This window comes from Catharus ustulatus, chromosome 17, assembly GCF_009819885.2.
Source record: "Catharus ustulatus isolate bCatUst1 chromosome 17, bCatUst1.pri.v2, whole genome shotgun sequence".
Classification (NCBI taxonomy): Eukaryota; Metazoa; Chordata; class Aves; order Passeriformes; family Turdidae; genus Catharus; species Catharus ustulatus.
Window position 1 is genome coordinate 14,247,248 of NC_046237.1, and position 20,927 is coordinate 14,268,174.

Below are 20,927 nucleotides of genomic sequence, written 5' to 3' on the forward strand. Positions count from 1 at the left end.
TGTGTTATTTAGGAGACTTTGCTCAACATGTCTTATTACAGATCCTAATATCCTGATATTGTAGGAAGCAATGACTTGCACTTTGTTGCTTCTTCTGGGGAAATGAAGGGGTCTTTTTTGACACCTTTCTGGGGGAAGAAGAGAGTGCATGTCTCAAATATTTTAAAGTTTCACAGGATCTAATTTGTTTTGGTTTCTGTTCTCTTGAATAAGAGAAGCCATAGCTGATGCTGGATATTCACAGAGCTCTCTCCTATGCCAACAGTGTGTTGAAGTGCTCACTTTGCAGTGTTGCAAGGTCTTTTTGAAAGTGTTTTAGTAGCTATTCTGATGGTGGATGCTGCTGCTCCTGTGGAGCTTTCCTAAGTGATGGAACTGTTTTCATAGAGGATCTTTGTGATTTTGGTGACATCAGCAGTTCACACAATGTTTTCCAGCTCGAGGAGCGCCATGAGAAGCTGAGGAATGGCATGGCTCAGCAGATTGTCTTTGAGACTTCCATAGATCAGAGAAGTGAAGAGGAGTGGCGGAAGAAGAGCTTTCCTGATCCCATCACGGAGTGTAAGCCCCCGCCACCAGCACAGGAGTTCCAGACAGCACGTTTGTTCCTCTCTCACTTCGGGTTCCTCTCGTTAGAAGCATTGAAGGTGATCTGATACCTCTTAGTTTTGTCCAGTTCCTCTAGTACCTATGTGGTCTGGCTTGACAAAAGGGGAAAAATACATTTTGTTAGTGGAAGATCATCTGTGTAGTTCCAACTACTGTTCAGCTACAGTCTAATCAAATCAAGTGATAGATTCCAGTATTCCAGGATTAAGAGCAGGGGTATGAAAGGCTGGGCTTCAAATTGAATGTGCTCTGAATAGATGTCAGTATCTGTTTTCAGTGGGTACATAAACCTTCACACTCAAATGTTCATGCTTAGTCATTCCACAACTTGAGTTAGGTTTTGGGGTGGTACTTGAAGACTCTCTGAAATATAACTGCCATAGAAATTTTGCTTTAGAGGTGGTTGTGCTGAGATGGTTTAATCGTACATAAAAGCATACATAATAGATGTAGAGGCTTCTTTTTAAAATTAAAATAATTGTTTTTAGAGGTGATCCATATTCTTAATTTGAAACTCTGCCTCTTATCTGTGGATTCTCCCTTGTATTTGTTGCTTTTCCTTCCAGAAAGCTGTCAGGAAAAGTAGACAATAGAGCATTCACAAAAATGTCTGTAACTGCTCAATATTAGATATTACTGGTATTTAAGTTAATCTGGAACTGCACATGCAACTGTGTGCATAGCTGTGATATTCTGAAAGCATCTGCTGTTTTTGTTGTGTGCTCTTCTTGAGCAAAACATTGTCTCCTGGCAAAATGGAATGCAACAAATTGTCAACCTTTTATGCTTGCTGTTACTCATTTGCACTGACAAGATTATATCGCATCAGAAATCCTTGTATAATTTTGCTCTTGGAGAAGGGAAATTGTCTTTTTATATTTTAATGGTTTGCCATTGAAACCATAAAGACCTTTCAATTTAGAAAGATGGGTTTTTAAGCTGTTGAACTCTCTATTGGACAGGAACCTACTAACAGTCGTCTACCTCCTCACCTGATTGCACTTGACTCTGCTCTTCCTGGGTTTTTTGATGACCTTGGCTACTTGGATTTGTTACCTTGTCGTCCTTTTGATACTGTTTTCATTTTCTACATGAAGGCAGGTCAGAAAACTAGCCAGGAGGTAAGTGAAAGTGTAGAGTACCAACTAGTCTGTATTGTCTTGTTTCCATAATTTCTAACTGCCTGAAGCAGTGAGTAGAGTGAAATGTCAGAACCAGCGTGAGCTACAAGTCACTGCACACCTCTTCATCTGTAGGTTGAAGTATGTTGCTCGGATTATTGTAACAAATTTAATGCATTTTTAAAATATGGATAAGATATATATAAAAATATTAATAGTATTTTTATTATCTGTTCTGTCCTTATTGTCCTTATTTGTAGAGTTGAAAGATTCAGATCAGAAAGGCATTTCAGCTTTGTTGGCTCAGCTTGCAGGGAAGGTTACAGTTTGTTCCAGCAATGAGCAATGTCAAGGTAGTTTGGTTTCATTCTAATGTTAAACACATGTTAAAGGAATGAAAAACTACAAGTAAGGAAGTATTATTGCATTGTAAGTCTTTATGCTATAATGTTTAGATTCAAAGGCGATTAGGTTAATCAGGTTGATTTGTGCAAATCTAAGTTGTGACTTCTTTGTGACCTAGAAACTGGCTAAGAGGGTTAATGGGCTCATTAGGAAAGGATGTTTTTCTAGTACCTTCTCATTCCATTCATAACTCTGTAGTAAAGAGTAAAGTGTGGCTTCTGTAATAAGTCATTGTGCCAACCTGTTGTGTCACTGTGAATGCACAGAACAATGCAGCACCTTCTACTTTGGTGTGGGACACAGATCTGGAAACCATGGTCATCTGTCTGTGAGTGTTCACATTCAGAGTAGCCAGTGCAGAGTCTTTTCATCTGCAAAGTCAACTATGAAACAAGATATGCTAGGTTTGCCTTTGAGCTCAGACTTGCACTTGCTGAGCTAGCAGAATGTTCATATGCTCTTATGGAGTTCTTGTCTTCCAACCCACACTTACCCTGCCTTGTTCTGAAGTACAGCTGTGGTTTCCATGTGCTCAGTAATGAGGGTTAATAATGATATTTTGATGCAGTGTGTCTATTCACTGCTAAACAGTATATGAAGCATTAGGATGGAGCATCAGGACTATGTGGCTACACAAAGCCTCCAACCTGGAAGCTTCCAGCACCCATCCCTGCAATTTCTGCTTTGTTGGGGCCTGTGTCCCAGTGTTCTGCTGCTGCTCGAGCCAAAATGATTGATGCCTCTGCCACAAACCAAATTCCTACATGGCCCAGAAAGGATGAGTGGATTGTTTGGTCCACCAACCCCAATGGTTGTGGTACCCAAATACACATGTCCTTGTGTGCTGTTTGAGGAAGGGCTCAACTCCCACTTGGTCATAATGAGGTAAAAATTGCCTTAACATGTGGAAACATCCCGGAACTCTGTCAGAAGTGGAATTAAAGTTTAGCATGAATGTAGAGTGTGATGTTCGATTAAGGTCCACCCTCAATGCTGCGGAAAATTGTTTTTGAAAATTTGTTTCATAATTTAATGTGCTGTGAGGCCTGCCCTTTAAATCGCTCTATATTGTATACAGGTGAGTAGTGAGGAAAATACCTCTCTCCTCAAATTTGAACTCAGTCTAAACGAAAACTGTCTGAAAAATCCTTGTGTTTGCTTTGGTGCAAATGCAGGTTCTACACTGAGTACTCAGTGATTTTTCTGATGAGTGCTTGAGTCTCAAGATTGCTGTTTCCAGCCGTTGAATTCACTGGTTTTGCAGGATTTGAAAATTCTGGCAGAAAGTCAAGTTGATAGAATAAGACAAAGCCAAGCAAGACAGGAGGATGCTGAGGAGCAGGGAGTGATATCCATGTAGAAAGTCTGGGGTTCCAGGCTTGTTCTATGTCACCATGTTGGTGACAAAAATTTAATTAAAAAGCTGGGGAGGAAGAGACTTGTTTCCTGCTTCTGTACCAACATGGTGCTGTTGGTGTTTTCAGATCCTGAAGAACATGGAGTCTTCCAGAATTGTTCAGCCCCACTTCCTGGAGTTCTTGCTGTCTCTTGGCTGGTCTGTTGATGTTGGGAAGCACCCTGGGTGGACTGGTCACGTCTCAACAAGCTGGTCAATCAACAGCTGCAGTGATGAAGAGGGACCTGAACAAGGTAAAACATAGTAACTGTCTTGTAGTAAATTAAAATGTTTAGGCTATTTCAGAAGATAATTTTTTTGCTCCTGTGTACCTATCTGAACACTTGCACTTTTTTTTTCTTTTTTTTTGTAACAAGTCTTTGCTGAAGGAAATGTGTAAATATTAAATAAAGCTTCAAGTCAGAATGAGCAAAACTAATGTCTGATGTTGGAAGCAGCCGCAGCAAAAAAAATACCTCTGGGCTATATTTTTAAGATTTGATGAGTCTTTAATACATTATCCCAAACCCATAGTCAGGTGAAATCAGTTGCAGATTGTTCTGTGTATTGGCAAATAGAATTGAAATACTCTGTGTGTTTTGGTGTTTTTAGTGTTCTGGAAGTAGATTAAAATGAAATACTGGCTCAAGCTGCTATTTATAGGTGCTAGAGGTATTGGAACCCACACATGGCTCTCTGTCTTGCTTCATTGACTCTGCTGTTTTCCACTTGAGGAACTCCTCTCCTGAGCTTGTCATACACCACCCTCTCCCCGTTCTGTCACCCAAAATGATCCTCAGGAATGTGAGCTGCTATCCCAGGATGGGGTTGAGTTAGCTTCTCCCTTGGACAACTTGATCAGATTCCCTGGGAATTGGTAGTGTCTGGGCTGGTTTCAGTGTCACTGTTCCAAGGCCCAGATGTGTTCTAGGTGATCCAGAGCCACAACCGCTGGTGGGCCACCCAAAGGCAGTGGTAAGGCTGCTGCAGTTTGTTCAGCATCCTTGGCCTAATGTTGGCATTAGGTGTGACACTGTTACAGCTGCAGGTGCTTAAGCAGCACTTGCTCTGCTGTCCATTCACTGTGTCTTAGGAGTGCCCTTCACCTGTATCTACAGACAGCTGGAGGCTGAAGTACAAACAACAGAAGGCTGGAAGTGTTTGGAAGAGATTAGAGTACAGAGACATTGCTTTCTCTGAGCAAGTCATGCTGGATTACAGAATGACCAGGTCTCGATTTAATTTTGCTTTAAGGGCAGGGTCAGGCTGTGCTTTCTCAGAGGCGGAGCCCTCTGACCTCCCTTTGAAATCACTTGTGTCAGAACAACTGGAGAAGGCAGGTTCCTGAATTAGCAGAGAACCTGGTTTGATGTGGACTTTTCAACTCAAATTTTTTCAGCCATTTGAATGAAAACACAGACCCCTGAATAGCTGAATTAATTCAACCAGCTTGAGGAAGAAGGAAACAGAAAAAGCATTCAGAAATAGAAGGAAGGAAGGGCAGGTTACTTCTAATCTGATTCTGCTGGTGCATGGGCTGGAGCACAAGTCTGATGAGGAGCAGCTGAGGGAGCTGGGAGGGCTCAGCCTAGAGAAAAACAATCTCAAGAGAGACCTCACTCTCTACAACTCCCTGAAAAGCATTGTAACCAGGTGAGGGTCAGTATCCTGGGTAATGAGTGACAGGAAAAGAGGAAACAGTCTCAGTCCAGGCTTATGTTGGATATTAGGGAAAATTTCTTTATGGAAGGGGTCAGGCACTAGCACAGGACAGTGATGGAGTCACCATCCCTGGAGGGATTTAAAGGCTGTATGCATGGGACTTGGGAATATGGATGTTAGTGGTGAGTTTGGCAGTGCTGAGTTAAGTTGGACTCAATGATCTCCAACCTAAATGATTCTGTGAGTCTAAAATAGCTTCCAGTGAATTGGGTAAAAATAATTTCATGGGAATGTTTTCCTTGCAGCACCATAAAATCAAAGAAATTCCTAAAGAGCTGGGTTTAAGCTGTCCCTTGGGAGCCTGTGCACTGGAAATGTGGGAACCTTTTCCTGATGCTGAGGAATGGCTTGGAGACTTCAACATGCCTCTGGCCACTTCTGTCAGTATGCTGAATTTCAATGCTCCAGTGGCTTTGCTGAGGCAGCTATCTCAGGAGCCCTTCTGTAAACTGGGTCAGAGAAATAATTAATTTTCAAGTCCTTGCTAGTCTTTCTGGAGGTGACATGGGGAAGGAAAAGTGGGAAGGGAAGCTCTTTCTCTACTCTGAAGGCCTGCATTGGCCAGTTGTGTGGAGGGAATCAGTGCGGACTGAGAATGAGGAGCTTTCTTGCATTCATTGGAGACAGATCTTTTTCTAACTCTACTTGACAGAGAAAAGACCAAATAGAGCCAGTAGAAACTGGCTTGAATTCTAGAATAGTATCTCGACTGAAGTGATAAATGTTAGAATCCTTCAGAAATGGAATGACTAACTAAATTATGTTGCTAGACAGAATACTCAGAAATAGATAGTAGATGTATTCTTGTGGCAGATGTGTTTACTAGAGTACTTGGAAACAAAGAATCCAGTACATTGGAAATGTGTTCAAAATGAAGCCACTCCCAATCCAAAATGCCTTTTTCTTTAAGATGGTAAGAACATTTATCTGAGAAGGATTGTTAGCCATGAGATTTGACTCCTTTCATTTTAAAATGAGTTTTGCATTTCTTCTCATTGATTGCACATTGTATTTGAAGGTGATTTCTGATTCAGTGTGTAAAGAAGTAGAGGTTCCTTCTGGGTAAACATGCCTTTTCCATCCATTTCAGATGATCTAATTATCTCAGAAGATGTTGGGGCAAGTGTCTTCAATGGGCAGAAGAAGGTGTTGTATTATGCAGATGCCCTGACAGAAATCGCCTTTGTTGTCCCATCACCAGTGGAATCCCTGAGTAAGATCTCTCTCTGTACATAATCTGTACAAAAATGAAACCAACTTTTTTTTTTGAGAACTCCTTCAGAAGCAAAACCTAAATAAACTAAGTAGTGTGTTTAGCACGATTCTTATCAGAAAGGTGTGGACACTTGCATTACAACATTCTAGTCCTTACTCTCCTTCCTGATATGCCATCTGTTCTGTGCCTTTCTCAGTCTGAGCCTCAGTAGATGTCCAGATACGCACTGCAGTTTTGTGGTTGCCAGGGTGCTTTAGGTTGGACACGGGGTTCACCATCAACTGGTGATGCCTATTTGTTTTTTCCATTCCTGTCAGTGATGTGCTCCTGCAGGATGTGAAGGAGTGTTTGTACCACTGCTAAATAGAGAAGCAGCAGCTTTCATGGCATCTTTGACATGCTAAAAGTTGCCTGGAATAAAATATGGTGTAGCCATAGGGAGGAGACAACTGTATTCTATAGGAAATTGCTGGGATGCATGTAAGTCCATAGGGAGGACTTTATTTCCAGTCTGCTTCTGGAATAACTGGCAGTTACCTTCTAACTCATCTTCCTGCTTATGAGGACTATATTGACTTGACCATACAACTATGCATGTCTAGTTTCAAAAGCCTTAGAACATTTTTTTAGTATCAAAACCTTATATATGATGACAGCTTAAGTCTTTTGGTGGAATAATAGACAAAACCCACCTTTTTTTCTTCTGGCTTACAGCTGATTCACTGGAAAGCAGTGTCTCTGACCAAGAAAGTGACTCCAACATGGATTTGTTGCCAGGAATATTGAAGCAGCAGCCTCTGACACTTGAACTCTTCCCCAATCATACAGACAATCTTAATCCCTCCCAGCGGGTAAGGCAAAACTTGCACTGAAAAATGGTACTTTTTTTTACCTTTCAAGAAGCATGCTGGCAATTAGGATTTTTGGTAGTATATTATTTGTTTTCCTGACATGTAGAGCTACTTGTTCCTTGCCGTTATTCTCTGATATCTGCTTTGGTCCTGCCAGAATTTGCATCTACAGTAGGAGATAGGAAGATTACATTACTTAAATATAAAACCTAGACATGCTAAGTGGTAGTATGGTGCATCTTGAAATGCATGCAGTAGAACATATATGTAGTATATACAGAGTAATTCAGCCTCAAATCCATGCTTGGAAATTGAGGATGAATAGACATGAACACTTTTCCTACCTACTCAGTTTAAAACAGTGTGTCAGTTGTGTCTGAAGTACCAGAAGGTGCTTTTGTACACTAACAAAGCAGAAAACCATGAACTGTTGTATCCGTAAGAGAAAGTGCTGATTACTTGTTTAGAATTCACTTCAAATGTAAATTTAGTTACTAATTTAAGGTCTTCAGGAACATTAAAGAAAAACTTAATTGATTCAAGGTTGAAAATATATACACTAATTTCACGATTATAAGCCGCACGTTACAATCCAACACCCTGCCTGACAGGGTGTCAGGTTGTACTCCGACTTTGTCAGGGTTTGGAGTTTGTTTCTTTGTAGTACTGTATTTCTATTTTAATTTCCCTAGAAAAGAACTGTTATTCCTAATTCCCATATCTTTGCCTGAGAGACGTTTGATTTCAAAATTATAATAATGTGGAGGGAAGGGGTTTGCATTCTCCATTTCAAAGAGAGACTCCTGCCTTTCTCAGCAGACACCTGTCCTCCAGACTAAAACAGCAACTTTTCATTCTTTGTCCATATATAAGCTGCACCTGATTATAAGCCGCACTTCGGGTTTGGACCAAAATTTCAGTCAAAATGGTGCGGCTTATAATCGTGAAATTACTGTGTTTATATATATTTATATATACACTAGTTTGTATTGAATACATGTTAGGTTTGCAACCCAGATTACAATGAGTAGTTCCAGCACAGCTCACCCTGCTCAATAGTTGGCAGAGGTTGTACCTGGCTGAGATACGAATGACTGGGGAGCAGCTGGAAAATACTTATTGGCTGCATTATTGGACTCGTGATGTTTGCAAATGCTACTCTTCCCTTATGTTCAAAACAGCTCAGTCCTACTTCTAGATCCAAGAGGATGCCCCAGGGCCGAACCATTCCACCAATGGGACCTGAAACCAAAGTGTATGTGGTCTGGGTGGAACGTTATGATGACATAGGTATGTACAAATCCTAACTGTTCACTAAAGTAAAAACTGGCAGGAACCAGGGGAAGAACTCTGTTCCTTTTTTAATAAAATCCTAGATCATGGAACCACAGACTAAATTAGAGGGGACCTTAAAGCTCATCTAGTCCCAAACCCCTTTCATGTGCAGGGACACCTTCCACTAAACCAGGTTGCTCCAAGCCCCATCCAGCCTGAACACTTCCATGGATGGGGCAGCCACAGCTTCTCTTAGCAGTCTGGGCCAGGGCCTCACCACCCTCACAATGAGAAAAAGTCCTTATTAATATGTGTAGCAACGCTAAGATTCTGAATCAGTTCTTCAATATTTGAGTTGTGATCCATAGGCTGTGCATGAATCAGTGGCATACATAGGTCTGAAGTTTCCTTTAGTGCTGGCAGTACCTGTGAAATGCTGTCATGAACTTTCTTCAGCTCAGCACTCAAGGCAGGTGTGTTCCTCTGCTTTTGAGTTTTCCTCAATTGTTGTCTCCTAGGTGTGGATCTGGTTTTCTTCCTTTAAAATAATGGCTTCTGACACCTGCTATTTCTGTGCTGGAGGGATCATCATCCTCCTTGGTGTGATGGCACCGTTAGGATTCCATGTTCTCTCTTCAAGGGAGGGCTCCTTTGTTCTGCACTGGGATTGTCAACTCCCTGATGTCTTTCTACTGTGTTGCTCAGGAAAGCTCCTGCTCCTCATGCAGCTGTGTTTCTTAGTTTGGTATTTCCTCTCTGCCTCAGGCTACTACTGCTCTGGGAGAGATCCAGCCTTGCTTATCCTGTTAGAGCCATGGCATGGCCATGGTGAGCAGTGTTGAGGAGTTTCTTGTGTGCTGGTTCCTAAGCAATGGCCTGGCCTCAGCGCTATGCGAGAGTCTCTGTGCACTGGCCTAGCCCAGCAGTATCTGCAAGACTGGCCAGGACCTGCTACTTTATTCTGTCTTTGATTTCAAATCCTGGTTTCCAGTCTGGCAGTAAGTGTCGACCTTAATTAAAGCTTTAGCTCCTTCCTGAGTAAAACAACCGAGGGAATGGGAGCAACAATCAAGAGGAAGCTTCCTGTTAAGTGTAGATGTAAATTTTCAGAAAGACCACCTTGTCCACAGCATGTCCCTCAGAGCCTTACTGAGATCGGGAGGCAGGCAGCAAGTTCTGCATCATCATTTCCTTGTCCAGACATTGGCCTGGAGTGTGTTCCAAGCTGGTGACCCTGACCCACTTCCTTCTTGGGCGGCAGCTAAAGCCCCTTTATTGCAGGAGCAGCAGCTGTACTACACAGTCATGCTTCTGTTTGGCTGTTTCTTTCAGCAACCATAAGAATCTCCCAGTTTTGGGCCTGAAGCTGAAGAAATGAATTTGTCAACCTCAGTAAGCCTGGCAGTTGGGTGGAGGGAAGGGCAGTTCTTGGAAGTGACTCCTAGCCCAGAGGCTCTGCCATGTGTTCCTTATGTTCTTGGCTTTTGCCTTATACTTCTGATACATCTTTGAGTCTGGACAGTGAAAAGCTGTCACTTTGTAGTAAAGGTTATCCCCCTAGTGCCAGCTGCCTGCCCTCCCACTTGCTCCATCTCTGAGTGTGTCCATGGCTTGCTGTGATCTCCCTCTGCTTGCTCCAGCTGCTGTGTACCCTTAGCATCCCAGCTCTGGTGGCAACATCTGGGTTTGGGCCTTAGACTTCTGCTGGAAGTACTGTCCTGCTGCCTGAACTGTACTTCTGTGAGTAATTCTCAACATCTCTTAATCCCTGAACTAGGTTTTGGGAAGTGCCAAATCCCCTTAAGGAATTCAAGTTCTTATTTTTTCCTCATTCATCTGCATTATCTAGTTTTGTTACCAAGTGCATGGCAGCAGAGTTGTAGGTTATGGTGAAGATTCACAGAGCCTGGATTTGAGGAAGGTTATCATGTCTGTGGGATCAGGGCTCAAGGGAGCTGTAGGTGTGAGTGGTTGACATTGTTCAATGCTCCTAGCAGTATTCTAGGAAGAATGAAGTGAATAATAATTCGACAGCTCTTTTTGTGGTTTAAATAGTTCATCTCCTTCCTGCTTTCATGGTTCCTCTAGAGATTTTGACTTTTGGGTTGAGAGAATGAGGTTTGGGACCTCATCTCTTGAGTGCAGATGGCTGAGATGTGTGTGCCCTCTGTGAATGCTGAAACTGGAAGCAAAACAAAGTGAGTAGCTGTGCAAGAACACTAGTGCTATAAATGCTTGAGGACTGTGTGGCTTTGACTGATGATAAATATTCTTTCCTTGTACACAAGAAAAACAAAGCCAAAACTATATGAGATAAGTTTTATTCGGTGCATCCTGCTCTTACAGAAAACTTCCCCCTCCCTGATCTGGTATCTGAGACGAGCACTGGTGTTGAAACCACAGCCAATAGTAGCACTTCCCTGAGGTAAGACTGCTCTTATTTTCATTATTTTTATTGGTTTCTCAGTGGACTACTTTTTGGTTGAAAAAGTGAAAGGGCTTTTCATATCGCTGCAGATAAAATATAAATTAAAGAGCAGAAAATGTGCAGTTTTATCTGAGACTGTGGTGAGCCTCCCTCCTGATTGGCTCTCTTGTGAGCTGGTTAATGCTGCATACACACTTATACCCTGGCTACAGGGCTCTTCAGTCATGTGAGGACAGACTTCATAGGCACAGCACAACTGATACAGCACTTCTGAGGATGCAGAGCATGCCCCAGGATCCTGCTGCCTTAGCCATGAGGCATTTTAAAACTTTCTTTTAACACTTGAAGGGCTCCTTTTGCATCTGTAGATTGATTGAAACAGTGCGTTAAAACTGATTCAACAGTGGTGTTTTTCCCTTAAGATCTACCATTCCTGAGAAGGAAGTTCCTGTGATCTTCATCCATCCTTTAAACACTGGCTTATTCAGGATAAAACTGCAAGGAGCAACTGGGAAATTCAACATGGTTATCCCACTGGTGGATGGAATGATTGTCAGTAGGAGAGCTCTTGGTAAGCTAAAAGGTTTTAGGAGTGTTCATGGTTTTATTTATTTATTTATTTATAAAATAATAATATATCTGCAAAGTACGTGGTCTGGAATCTTTCTTTGAAGAAGTGTTAGGCAATGCTGAACAAATGCAAGCCATGCTCTTTGCAGCAGCAGTGGGAGCAGGAACAGCAGAGGGAGCAGGTGGGCAGCACTTGGCTACCAGGATAGCAGGAGAAAGCGTTGGAGCTAGGAACAGGGCCTGTTTCAATAGGAGAGATCCAAGATGTTACCCTGGTGTTTAGCACAGAAAACTGCCCCAGAGGGTGCTGTGGAATTTGTTACTTTGCTGGCATGCTGTGTGTTCCTTCTGGTTTAGAAGCTAGGCAGGGATTAAAGCCACAGCAACTGAGGATTTTCTTTAATTGATCAATTAAAATACCAAAAAAAAATGCAGCCATGTGTTAACAGGTTGCCTGTGTACCCGCTGCCTTTTCCTCTGTTCCTGGATGGATTCATGGACCTGTTCTGTATTGGTGCGATTTGGCTTCAGTAACTGGAAAATCCTGCCCAGCGAGAGCAGTACACAGGACAGAGGCAAATGAAGTGATGAACATTAGGATACCTGTACATAACCATAAAGCTACTGTTGGAGGTGCCTTTCAGGTTCTAGGTTCTAGGGTTTGTATGCTTAATCAGTGAAAGGCAAATTGAAACCAGACCTGGACCCTTAAATAGCATTTATGAATTCAACTGATGACAGTGGCTTTTACTGAAAAACTATCAAGTATGTTTTCCTAGAGTTTGGCTTTTCTTTCTGCTACATCAGAGCTATTAATATAGTGAATTTTTTCTTGTCTCTAAGTTCAACAGATGTAGTTTATGTGCAGTGAGGTCCTCTAAATGTTTCTGCCTTTATGAAAGCGCTTGTGAAATAGCAAAGGGGTAAGGGATACTTGCTTTCTTAGAGGCATAGAAATTTCCTTTCAGAATAAAACAGAAGTTAGCTGCCAGCTTTTGAGTGCTACTACTTCCATTTTCCTCCTCCATCTGCATCCAGCAGTGTGAGTTACAGAGGGGTGACAAAAGTGGCAGGGCAATGAGGGGAAGTGAAATCTGTTTGCGGCCATGACCCATCGGGTCTTTCCTCATCTCCTTTCCTAGGGGAAGGCTCTGCAATTCCTACTGGAAAAAGGTACTGACAAGGTACTTTTTTCGTTCTCAGGGCTCCCCTGGAATTACCTGGTGTGACCACAGGGCCAACCTGAGGTCCAGATGTGTGGTGTAGCTGGGGCTGTGGTAAATGTGACTTTTGTATTGGTTGCCCTGCGTTTGCCCTCTTGTCCTAAGGGTACTGTTCCAGGCAGCTGCTTGGCTCTGGCAAAGCAGAATACTCCTCCTCCAGCCAGTTTAGGGTACCACTGAGTGAGTCCCTTTCTTCATTCTTTACAGTGAAAGTTTTTACAAGCCTGGGGACCGTGGCTGTCTGTTATCAATTGTTCATGGAGAAAAGTTCTTGACTTGGTGGTGTTGAACATCTCCCCTCGGTTTGGATGGGACAGAACCCAGAATTGTTTTTGGCTGGGAAGCCAGTAAAGGGGTATAGGACTGAATTTAAGCTTGACTCAAGTGTTGTTTCTTTTTCAGGTTTTTTAGTGAGACAGACAGTAATAAATATTTGTCGGAGAAAGAGGCTGGAAAGTGATTCATACAACCCCCCCCACGTGCGCCGAAAACAGAAAATTGCAGATATTGTCAATAAATACCGAAATAGACAGCTGGAGCCGGAGTTTTATACCTCACTTTTCCAGGAGGTTGGGCTCAAGAACTGCAACCCCTAGGTCATTATCCTTCCAGGACAATTAGATCAGAGCTTGGTGGCTACACTAATGAAAACACTTAAATAACAACAACAAATCTTCTCAGCCCTCCGGAATTCAGGAAATCATGTTCTAGCAGAAGTCAGCAGATACCATGTGGGAGGAATGAGAAATGAATCCGAAACATTGCAGTTGGGATACTGACTTGATTCACCTACCCTCAGAAGATTACTGAATTCCAGTCTTCCTGGATGTTAGCAAAATAATCTCTTCACCCAGTCATCCTTTCCAGACTAATTAGGAACTGTAGGTGTCTTGCTCTGAGGGGAAAACAGTTGAAGTAAAGCCATCTCTGCATATGAGGATGGAAGTAAGAATACAAACAAACCTGCCATTAGACACCTTGCTGCACTCATGTATCCAAGGGCAAGGGAGCAGGATCTTTCCTTGGAGAAGGAGTCTGTTCCAAAGCATTTTCTTTCCCTGTAAGAACTTCAAAGACATTTTCAGTCCCCCTTCAGTGCTCAACAGAAGATCCTTCACTGGATGTAACCCATCTGTCTACCAGAAGCAAGAGGAGGAAGATTGCTTGGAAAGAGCAGACCCTGAAATCCAAAGCCCAGATGTGTATGTGGCCACTCCCTCCAGCGCTTGGAGCCAGTCCATCTGCATATGAGACAACCACTGCCACCTGAAATTATCTGACTTTCCAAAAAGTTATTATTGGATAAGAGCTTTTGGTTATATAAAAGTGAGGTTATGACTTTCAACTCTGTTGCAAAATGTTGCATTTAATTTCGGTAGCTTGATTTTTATTTAATTTTTTAAATGCAACTATTTAATTTCTTTTGAAGCGTCGGTATCACCTACTCACCATTTCCATAAAAAGCATAAACATCACTTGCCTTCCTTCCATTGGGTGGAAAGCTGAGATTTTGGGGCTGCCTCCTCCCTGTTATTTTTAGCATGAGCAGCTTTTTCTACAACACTCTTCAGAAGCTCCTGTTAAACAGACCAAACAACTCAAAAAGAAAATTCACAAATTCTTCTTTTCCCCATTAATTTCAATGCCATGAAAGCCCCTTTGGAGGTTTAACTTCACACTGTTTTGAATCTCCTGTATGTTCTTTCATTCAGCAGCAGCACTTCCCTTCCACCTAGGTCAGGAGTTTTCATTTTCAACCTGTGGCTTTGATGTGTGCGTCTCAAAGGATGTGCTGGGAGAAGATGTTTACAGCTACCCGTGTGATATTGGGATCCCAGAGGTGTGGTGGGTGCAGGCAGCCCTGGGAGCACCTCTGACTCCTGGCACATCCCAGCTGCTGTTGCAGCAGTGAATTGTGGCTGACACTCCTTGAGGGGTGCAGCCTGACAGCAGCAAGGATCCTGATCCTTCCAGCACTGGGTGCTGGAAGAGGATGAGTGAACAGGGATTTGGGGAGCTCTTCACATTATTTCCAAAGTGGTTTTAATAAGCTCTGCTGTGCATTGCAATAATACCTGTCAGGCATTGAATTTTGATGTTTCTGAGCTACTTTTTGCAACAGTTCTGACCTGAAGCAGTCTTAATTGTTTCATGGCAACCTAACTGCTAAGGACAGACCTCGCTCCTGGCTTTCCATGCGGTTTTTCACAAAGAGTTGATGGAAAGACGGGCCCCTAAAAATACATGTGAAAGGATTTGGAGGTGGTCACCTGAGGTGATGTGTGCTTGTTGCAGGGAACAAGTGCACTGACTTCTCAATTCAGGAGCTCTGGAATTTGACCCAGATGAATAAAAAGTGAAAAAATTAAACCACCAAAAGAAAACTCCTGTAGCAGGATGTGTACTGGCTGACCCATGGCTGTGTGCTGCTGAGATGGCACAGGGCAGCATTTGGGTGCATTGGCCAAGCTATGCAGGGAGCTTTGACAGCATCTTTCCTCTTGCCAGGAGCAGTTGAATGCATGGATGCTCAATTTACCCACAATGTATGTACCCATTGGACCAAAAACACTTGAGCCCACTGGTTTAAAAGGCATGAGCAATGCATGTGTAACCAATAAACATCCTGAGCAATCCCTGTGTCTGCACAGTGATAGTGTAACAGCAACTCCACCTACCATGGCTGAATGTTACACAGTCCTGGCAGATGCTGCTGTCAGGCAGGAGGGAGCAGTCATGAATGCAGAGATGGGTGTTGGGGCAAACCCTGAGTGGTTTCTGGCAGGGATAGCCAAGTGAACTGTATGAAGATTTACATTCTTTAAAAAGACCTGTGCTTGGCTGAAGGGTTGTCTTGGGTCTATTTCTGTGTTCACCTAAAGCCACCCATGGGAGCAGTAACAGCTCTGAGAGCCATAGGACTTGACAGGAGTCTGGAAAGAAGGGAACTTGAGCACCTTTTGGCTTCTCTCTGCCAGGGTGGATGTTTAGAACATGTGTCAGTTGAGTTACAGAACCAGCTGGTGAACAGGTTACAGGTGCTGTGACCTGACTGTAGGTGTTTGACTCTCTGGAAAGATGAACCTTCAGCAAAGTCACTATTCATTATAAAAATGTTGTGATGCAGAGCTGTGCTGCCATCCCTCATGGTTTGGGTGCTGGTCACAGCAGTGGGCACCCTGGGCAGACTGTGCCAGTGCAGGGTGCCTGCAGGCACTGTCCCTCCTTTCCCAGGATGTGTGGAAGTCTCAGGCTTCATAACAAAATGCATCCCCACCAGTCTGGGAATTGTATCTATCTCCTCTCAAAGTCTGACCAAACTCTGGGACTACCTTGAGAGCTTTCCCCCTCAGGGTCAGAGCAAATGAGGTTTATTTCCATGGTGATTACAAGAATTAGCCAAGAATCTAGATTTTTTTTTTTAATATCACGAACTGCTGCATAAAATTTCTGACTTGATGCTTGAGTGGCTTGGGTCAGCATCCCTGTCATCAGAGGGGATGAGCACTGACATCCCCCAACCTGCACGTGTTCCACGGTAATTAAACTGGGACTCTTCTTTTTCATCAGACCTTTCAGTTTGGGTTCATAATTCTGTTTTAACAGCGGGAGGTGACCACTGTCACACTGTTAAACACAGTGTTGAAATTACATTTTAGTACCTTAATCGAGACTTTTAAAGAAAAGATATTCTTTTAAAGGTACTTCTAGAAAGGCATTAGAACCTTACAGCAAGCAGGAGAGGGGGAGAGCAGTGCCTGTGGAAATGGGCTGTACCTTCTGGGTTGGTTCTCCATAGGTCACAGTGTCTCTTTTTCACGAGAGTTCACAAGGTTCTGTGTGCCCAGGAAGAGGAGAGAACTAAATTTCAGCCTCACAGACAAATTTGATGCATTTTCGTGATTGTGTAATTGAGTGATACCTTTGAAGGCAAACACAACCCTTTTCCCCATGGATTTAGCAGGAGCAATTAGAAGTGAGAATGCCAGATATCATGTGCTTCAATCATAGACAATTTGTATGAATTCCTGTATGTTGCCAAGACATGAACGTTCTGTTCTTATTGTATTTTTCTGTAAATATTCCTGGCGCTAAGTTGTAAAGTAAAGGTAAAATGTAAATATGAAGATGTGAAGTATGTTCTGTTGTCTCTAGTACTTTATCTCTTATTTGTTTAGGGAAGGCACAGAAAGGCTTGTTTGTATTTATGCCAATTCTTTGTCCAGGAGAAACACATCAAATATTGAATGTAACACAATTAGTCCAATAAATTTTAAAGATTCTTATCTAGTAACTTTGCATTGGTCAATTTTTAGTATTTTCCAAAACCTTGGTAGAAATTCTCCAATGGAGACATTTCCCAGGACAGCAGCAGACAGAGGTAGCAGAATTGCACACCCTCTTCGCCTCAGTAGATCTGGGACCAGTGAGGCTCATAGGTAAGGAAATCGTATTGTATCTCAATAGTGTGGGGAGTGAGAACTTGAAAGACTGGTTTTTGAAGAGAGCTTGATGCTCCTGCAGTGCCAGTGTTCTCCAGTCTCTCCATGTGCTGCTTCCCATGTTAGGTGTGGGTCCCCTGTGGTGCAGCCACTGTGGGCACCCACCCGGGACAGGGAGAAGCCGAATGTTTCAGGTGCAGAGTCCTGTGAGGGTGAGGGCTCTGCTGGCTGGGCAGAGAGGGGAGAAATGATAATCCACAGCTTTGGATTTGGAGAGGAGCTGGGCAACAGTGGGGCCCTGTGTCCCATGGGGGTGATGCACCCGGAGAGCCCTGGGGAACTGGACTGGGCTAGAGAGAGGGTTTGTCAGTGCCATCCAGCCAGATCCCCACAGACCATCTCTGAGCTCCTTAAGAGGGGATGAGTTCCCAGGGTGGGCCGGGGCTGCAGGACTTGTATGTGTCTGTGCTTGCTGCTGCTGTGCAGGGCTGTTTCTCTGGCTGGGGCCCTGTGCTGTCCCTGGGATCTGCCCAAGCTGAGGACTGGAACAAAAGTGCTGGAGTAACTGGTCCAGAAACCTCAAGCTGGGATATGTGACCATCTGTTTTCCTGCTGGCTTCATCTTCAGTAATCCTAGCTGGTGCCACCAACCCAAGCTCCTCACCACAATTCTTCAGGGAAGGTTAAGGCAGGTCCCACAGTGATCTCTGAGGAATCACAAACATGAGTGATAAACGGCTTAATATCTTCCTCTGCAGTCCTGAAGTGCAGGGCCAGGGGCAGGAAAGGCATTCTGGTGCTGGGTGGGAGGTTGATGCCTTCTTTCCTACTATAGAGGGATCAATACACCCAGCAGTTTGGGAGGCTGGAAATCTCACCTAAGTGAGAAGTGGGTCTCCATCAGCCAAGTCTCAGACTAGGTGGTGTTTGGCAGATGGGGCCTGTGTAGATGCAAAGTGGGGAACAACTTTCCTCTGTGAGCCCAGGAACTCAAAGGCAGCTCCAGTGGCTTGGTGGCCTCCAGATCCTCAGGGCAGGAGGAGCCAGCTGGGAGCAGCTCCTTGGGTTCTGTGAAAGGTTCCCCACACCTCACAGGTGCTCCATTCCATGTGAGTGGAGTGACCTGGCACCACCAGGTGATTGCTGCAAGAACAGAAATAATAAACCCTGGAATGAGGCAGGAGTGACTGCAGTGTGAAGCAGTAAGGGCTGTGCCCTCTGCCGCAGCCAGAAATGAGAATTACAGTAATTTCACGATTACAAGCCGCACCTGATTATAAGCTACACTTCCAGGTGTTGGCAACGTTTAGTTCTTTGTCCATATATAGACGGCACCAGATTATAAATTGCACTTCCATTCGCAGCGAGGATGCTCGCGCAACAAAGTAACCAATTTGTAACAATCACACGATCACGGGTTTTACTGGCAGGTGCTCAATTCGCGAGCTCGGCTTGGGGCTGCTGTGGGCTTGCACTTCCGGGCTGGGAAATTTCAGAACTTCATCCATATATCGGCCGTTCGTGAGTGTTAGCCGCACTTCCAGGTTGGGACCAAAATTTTAGTCAAAACAGTGCAGCTTATAATCGTGAAATTACCGTAACTTCTAATTTGTTGTTAACAAAGGGGAGCTGCTCCATGGGGCACACATCAACTGGCAGCACCCCATGTCAAGCAGAGGAGCTGGTGGCAGGCTTGCCACAGGAATGTGGAGATGACTCCTCCCCAGGGCCCTCTATTTTCATCAGCTATTCCTATAAACTTCCTGAGGAGGCAGAAGCATGGCACACTGACACCCTGTTCTCACTGTAGCACGGCTGGTTTTGACCACAAATGAAGCCAAATTGCAGTACAGATAATTGTCCAGGGTGAAACTTTAAACTGCTTTAAACTGAGAAAATGTTTGGCTGCCTCCATTGAACGAATGTCTGTCAGGAGTGGGGAAGTGTCTGAAGGTGGAACTGGGCTGAGCCATGGCTGCTGGCATCCCCCAGCACACTTGCTGCAGTGATGAGTGCTGGCAGGGTGTGTCCAGGCCAGGCAGATGCTGCTGGTGTCCCTGAACCATGTCAGTGCTGCTGGGATGTCCCTGGTGACACTGGGCCCAATAGTCACATTGACTGTGTACCCCAGGGCTCTGGGGGCCACTGTACAACCCAGGGTGTGGGTCAGGTCATCTCCATGACAACATCACAGCATCATGGAGGAGGCAGTATGTTGCTGTGGCAACCAGGAGAATCCCAGGAGCCTCAGCCTTGGCTTTTGGCTTTTCATGTTACTTTGGGGATCCCCCTTGTCCTGGTTTAAGGGACAGTATTGCCAGAAAAAGGCGAGAGTTTTTTCCCAAAATGGATATTGAAAGAATTCCCTCCCTCCCAGTTTACTATAATTTGGAAATTAAGGAACTCTCAGGCAAAAGGTATGGGTTTTTGGAATAACAGTTCTTTACTGATGTATCTACAAGACAAACAAGAACAGCATCAGCTTGAAAAAAACATCAGTGACAGAACAGAACGAAACTCAGTCTCAGTCCCTTTTTCCAGTCACAGATACCCTCCTCCTCTGCGCAGTCCCAATGGAGCAGGACAGGGCAGCCTCTTGGTTGCGGTTGCTGCAGGAGCAGGGGAGCAAGGCGGCAGCGGCCGTCCCAAGTGGGAGAAGTGTGAAGGAAAGAACTCCATTCACCGTGGGCGTCTCGGTTCTCAGCGCTGTTCTCAGAAGCAGGAAGCTTTAGCAGTCAGAGTGCAGGACCTGGTCCCACCACAGAGAAAAGCAACCTCTCTCCTCCGCATTCGGGCCGGCGAGAGCGGGTGTCCGTTCCCACCCCCCACCACCCTGGAAGGACAAAGCAGCCCCCGACCATCCACCCCCACCCCTCAAACCCCCCTCCACAATCGAGCCAGCCCAGCTATCCCTTTGTCTTGAGCAATTACAGTAATTTCACGACTGTAAGGCGCACCCTTTTGACTAAAATTTTCCCCTGAACCCGGAAGTGCGCCTTATAGTCCGATGCGCCTTATATGATGTACAAAGTTGCAACATTTGCCACCCCGGAAGTGTGAGCCATGAGTCGTGGGGGAAGCCAGCAGTGCCGCGGCAGCCAGGTGGAGGCGGGCCCGGAGGCCCATGGCTGCCGGGTGGGGGCGGGCCCAGGGGCCCGCGGCACCGCCCCTGCCAGGTGGAGGGGGCCCGGAGGCCCACGGCACTGCCCCTCCCGGGTTCAGGCGGGCCCAGGGACCCATGGCTGACAGGTGGGGGCGGGCCCGGGGGCTCGCGGCACTGCCCCTCCTGAGTCCGGGCAGGCCCGGGGGCCCGCAGCACCACCCATGTCGGGTCCGGGCGGGCCTGGGGGCCCATGGTTGTCGGGTCCAGGGGGGCCCGGTGGCTCGCGGCACCGCCCCTGCATGGTACAGGCGGGCCCGGGGGCCAATGGCTGCCGGGTTGAGGTGGGGCCTCAGCCAGCAACCGCGTGGGGTGAGCTGGGGGCGGAGCCTCGCTGCAAAAAAAAAGTGCGCCTTATAGTCCGATGTGCCTTATCTGATCTACAAAGTTGCAAATTTTGCCGACTCCCGGGGGGTGCGCCTTATAGTCCGGTACGCCTTATGGTTGTGAAATTACTGTAACAGCTAAAGGGGAGCCGCCTGGCCAGCTTAACATAATAATGGGAAAAA

General features: G+C 44.9%; 1 protein-coding gene across 5 annotated transcripts in view; it reads left to right on the forward strand.

Annotated features, from left to right (window-relative positions):
* RALGAPB (Ral GTPase activating protein non-catalytic subunit beta) overlaps window positions 1-17,110 on the forward strand; it is a 75,262-nt gene extending 58,152 nt beyond the window's left edge. For all 5 annotated transcript variants that reach the window (XM_033074653.2, XM_033074654.2, XM_033074655.2 and 2 more), the window contains 9 exons: window positions 438-647; window positions 1,572-1,730; window positions 3,620-3,785; window positions 6,344-6,466; window positions 7,184-7,320; window positions 8,502-8,610; window positions 10,942-11,020; window positions 11,446-11,594; window positions 13,219-17,110. In XM_033074653.2, coding sequence (XP_032930544.1) covers window positions 438-647; window positions 1,572-1,730; window positions 3,620-3,785; window positions 6,344-6,466; window positions 7,184-7,320; window positions 8,502-8,610; window positions 10,942-11,020; window positions 11,446-11,594; window positions 13,219-13,412 — 1,326 coding nt within the window. In that variant the 3' untranslated portion in view covers window positions 13,413-17,110. The remainder of the gene's footprint in view (window positions 1-437; window positions 648-1,571; window positions 1,731-3,619; window positions 3,786-6,343; window positions 6,467-7,183; window positions 7,321-8,501; window positions 8,611-10,941; window positions 11,021-11,445; window positions 11,595-13,218) is intronic.
* The last annotated feature ends 3,817 nt before the right edge of the window (window positions 17,111-20,927 follow it).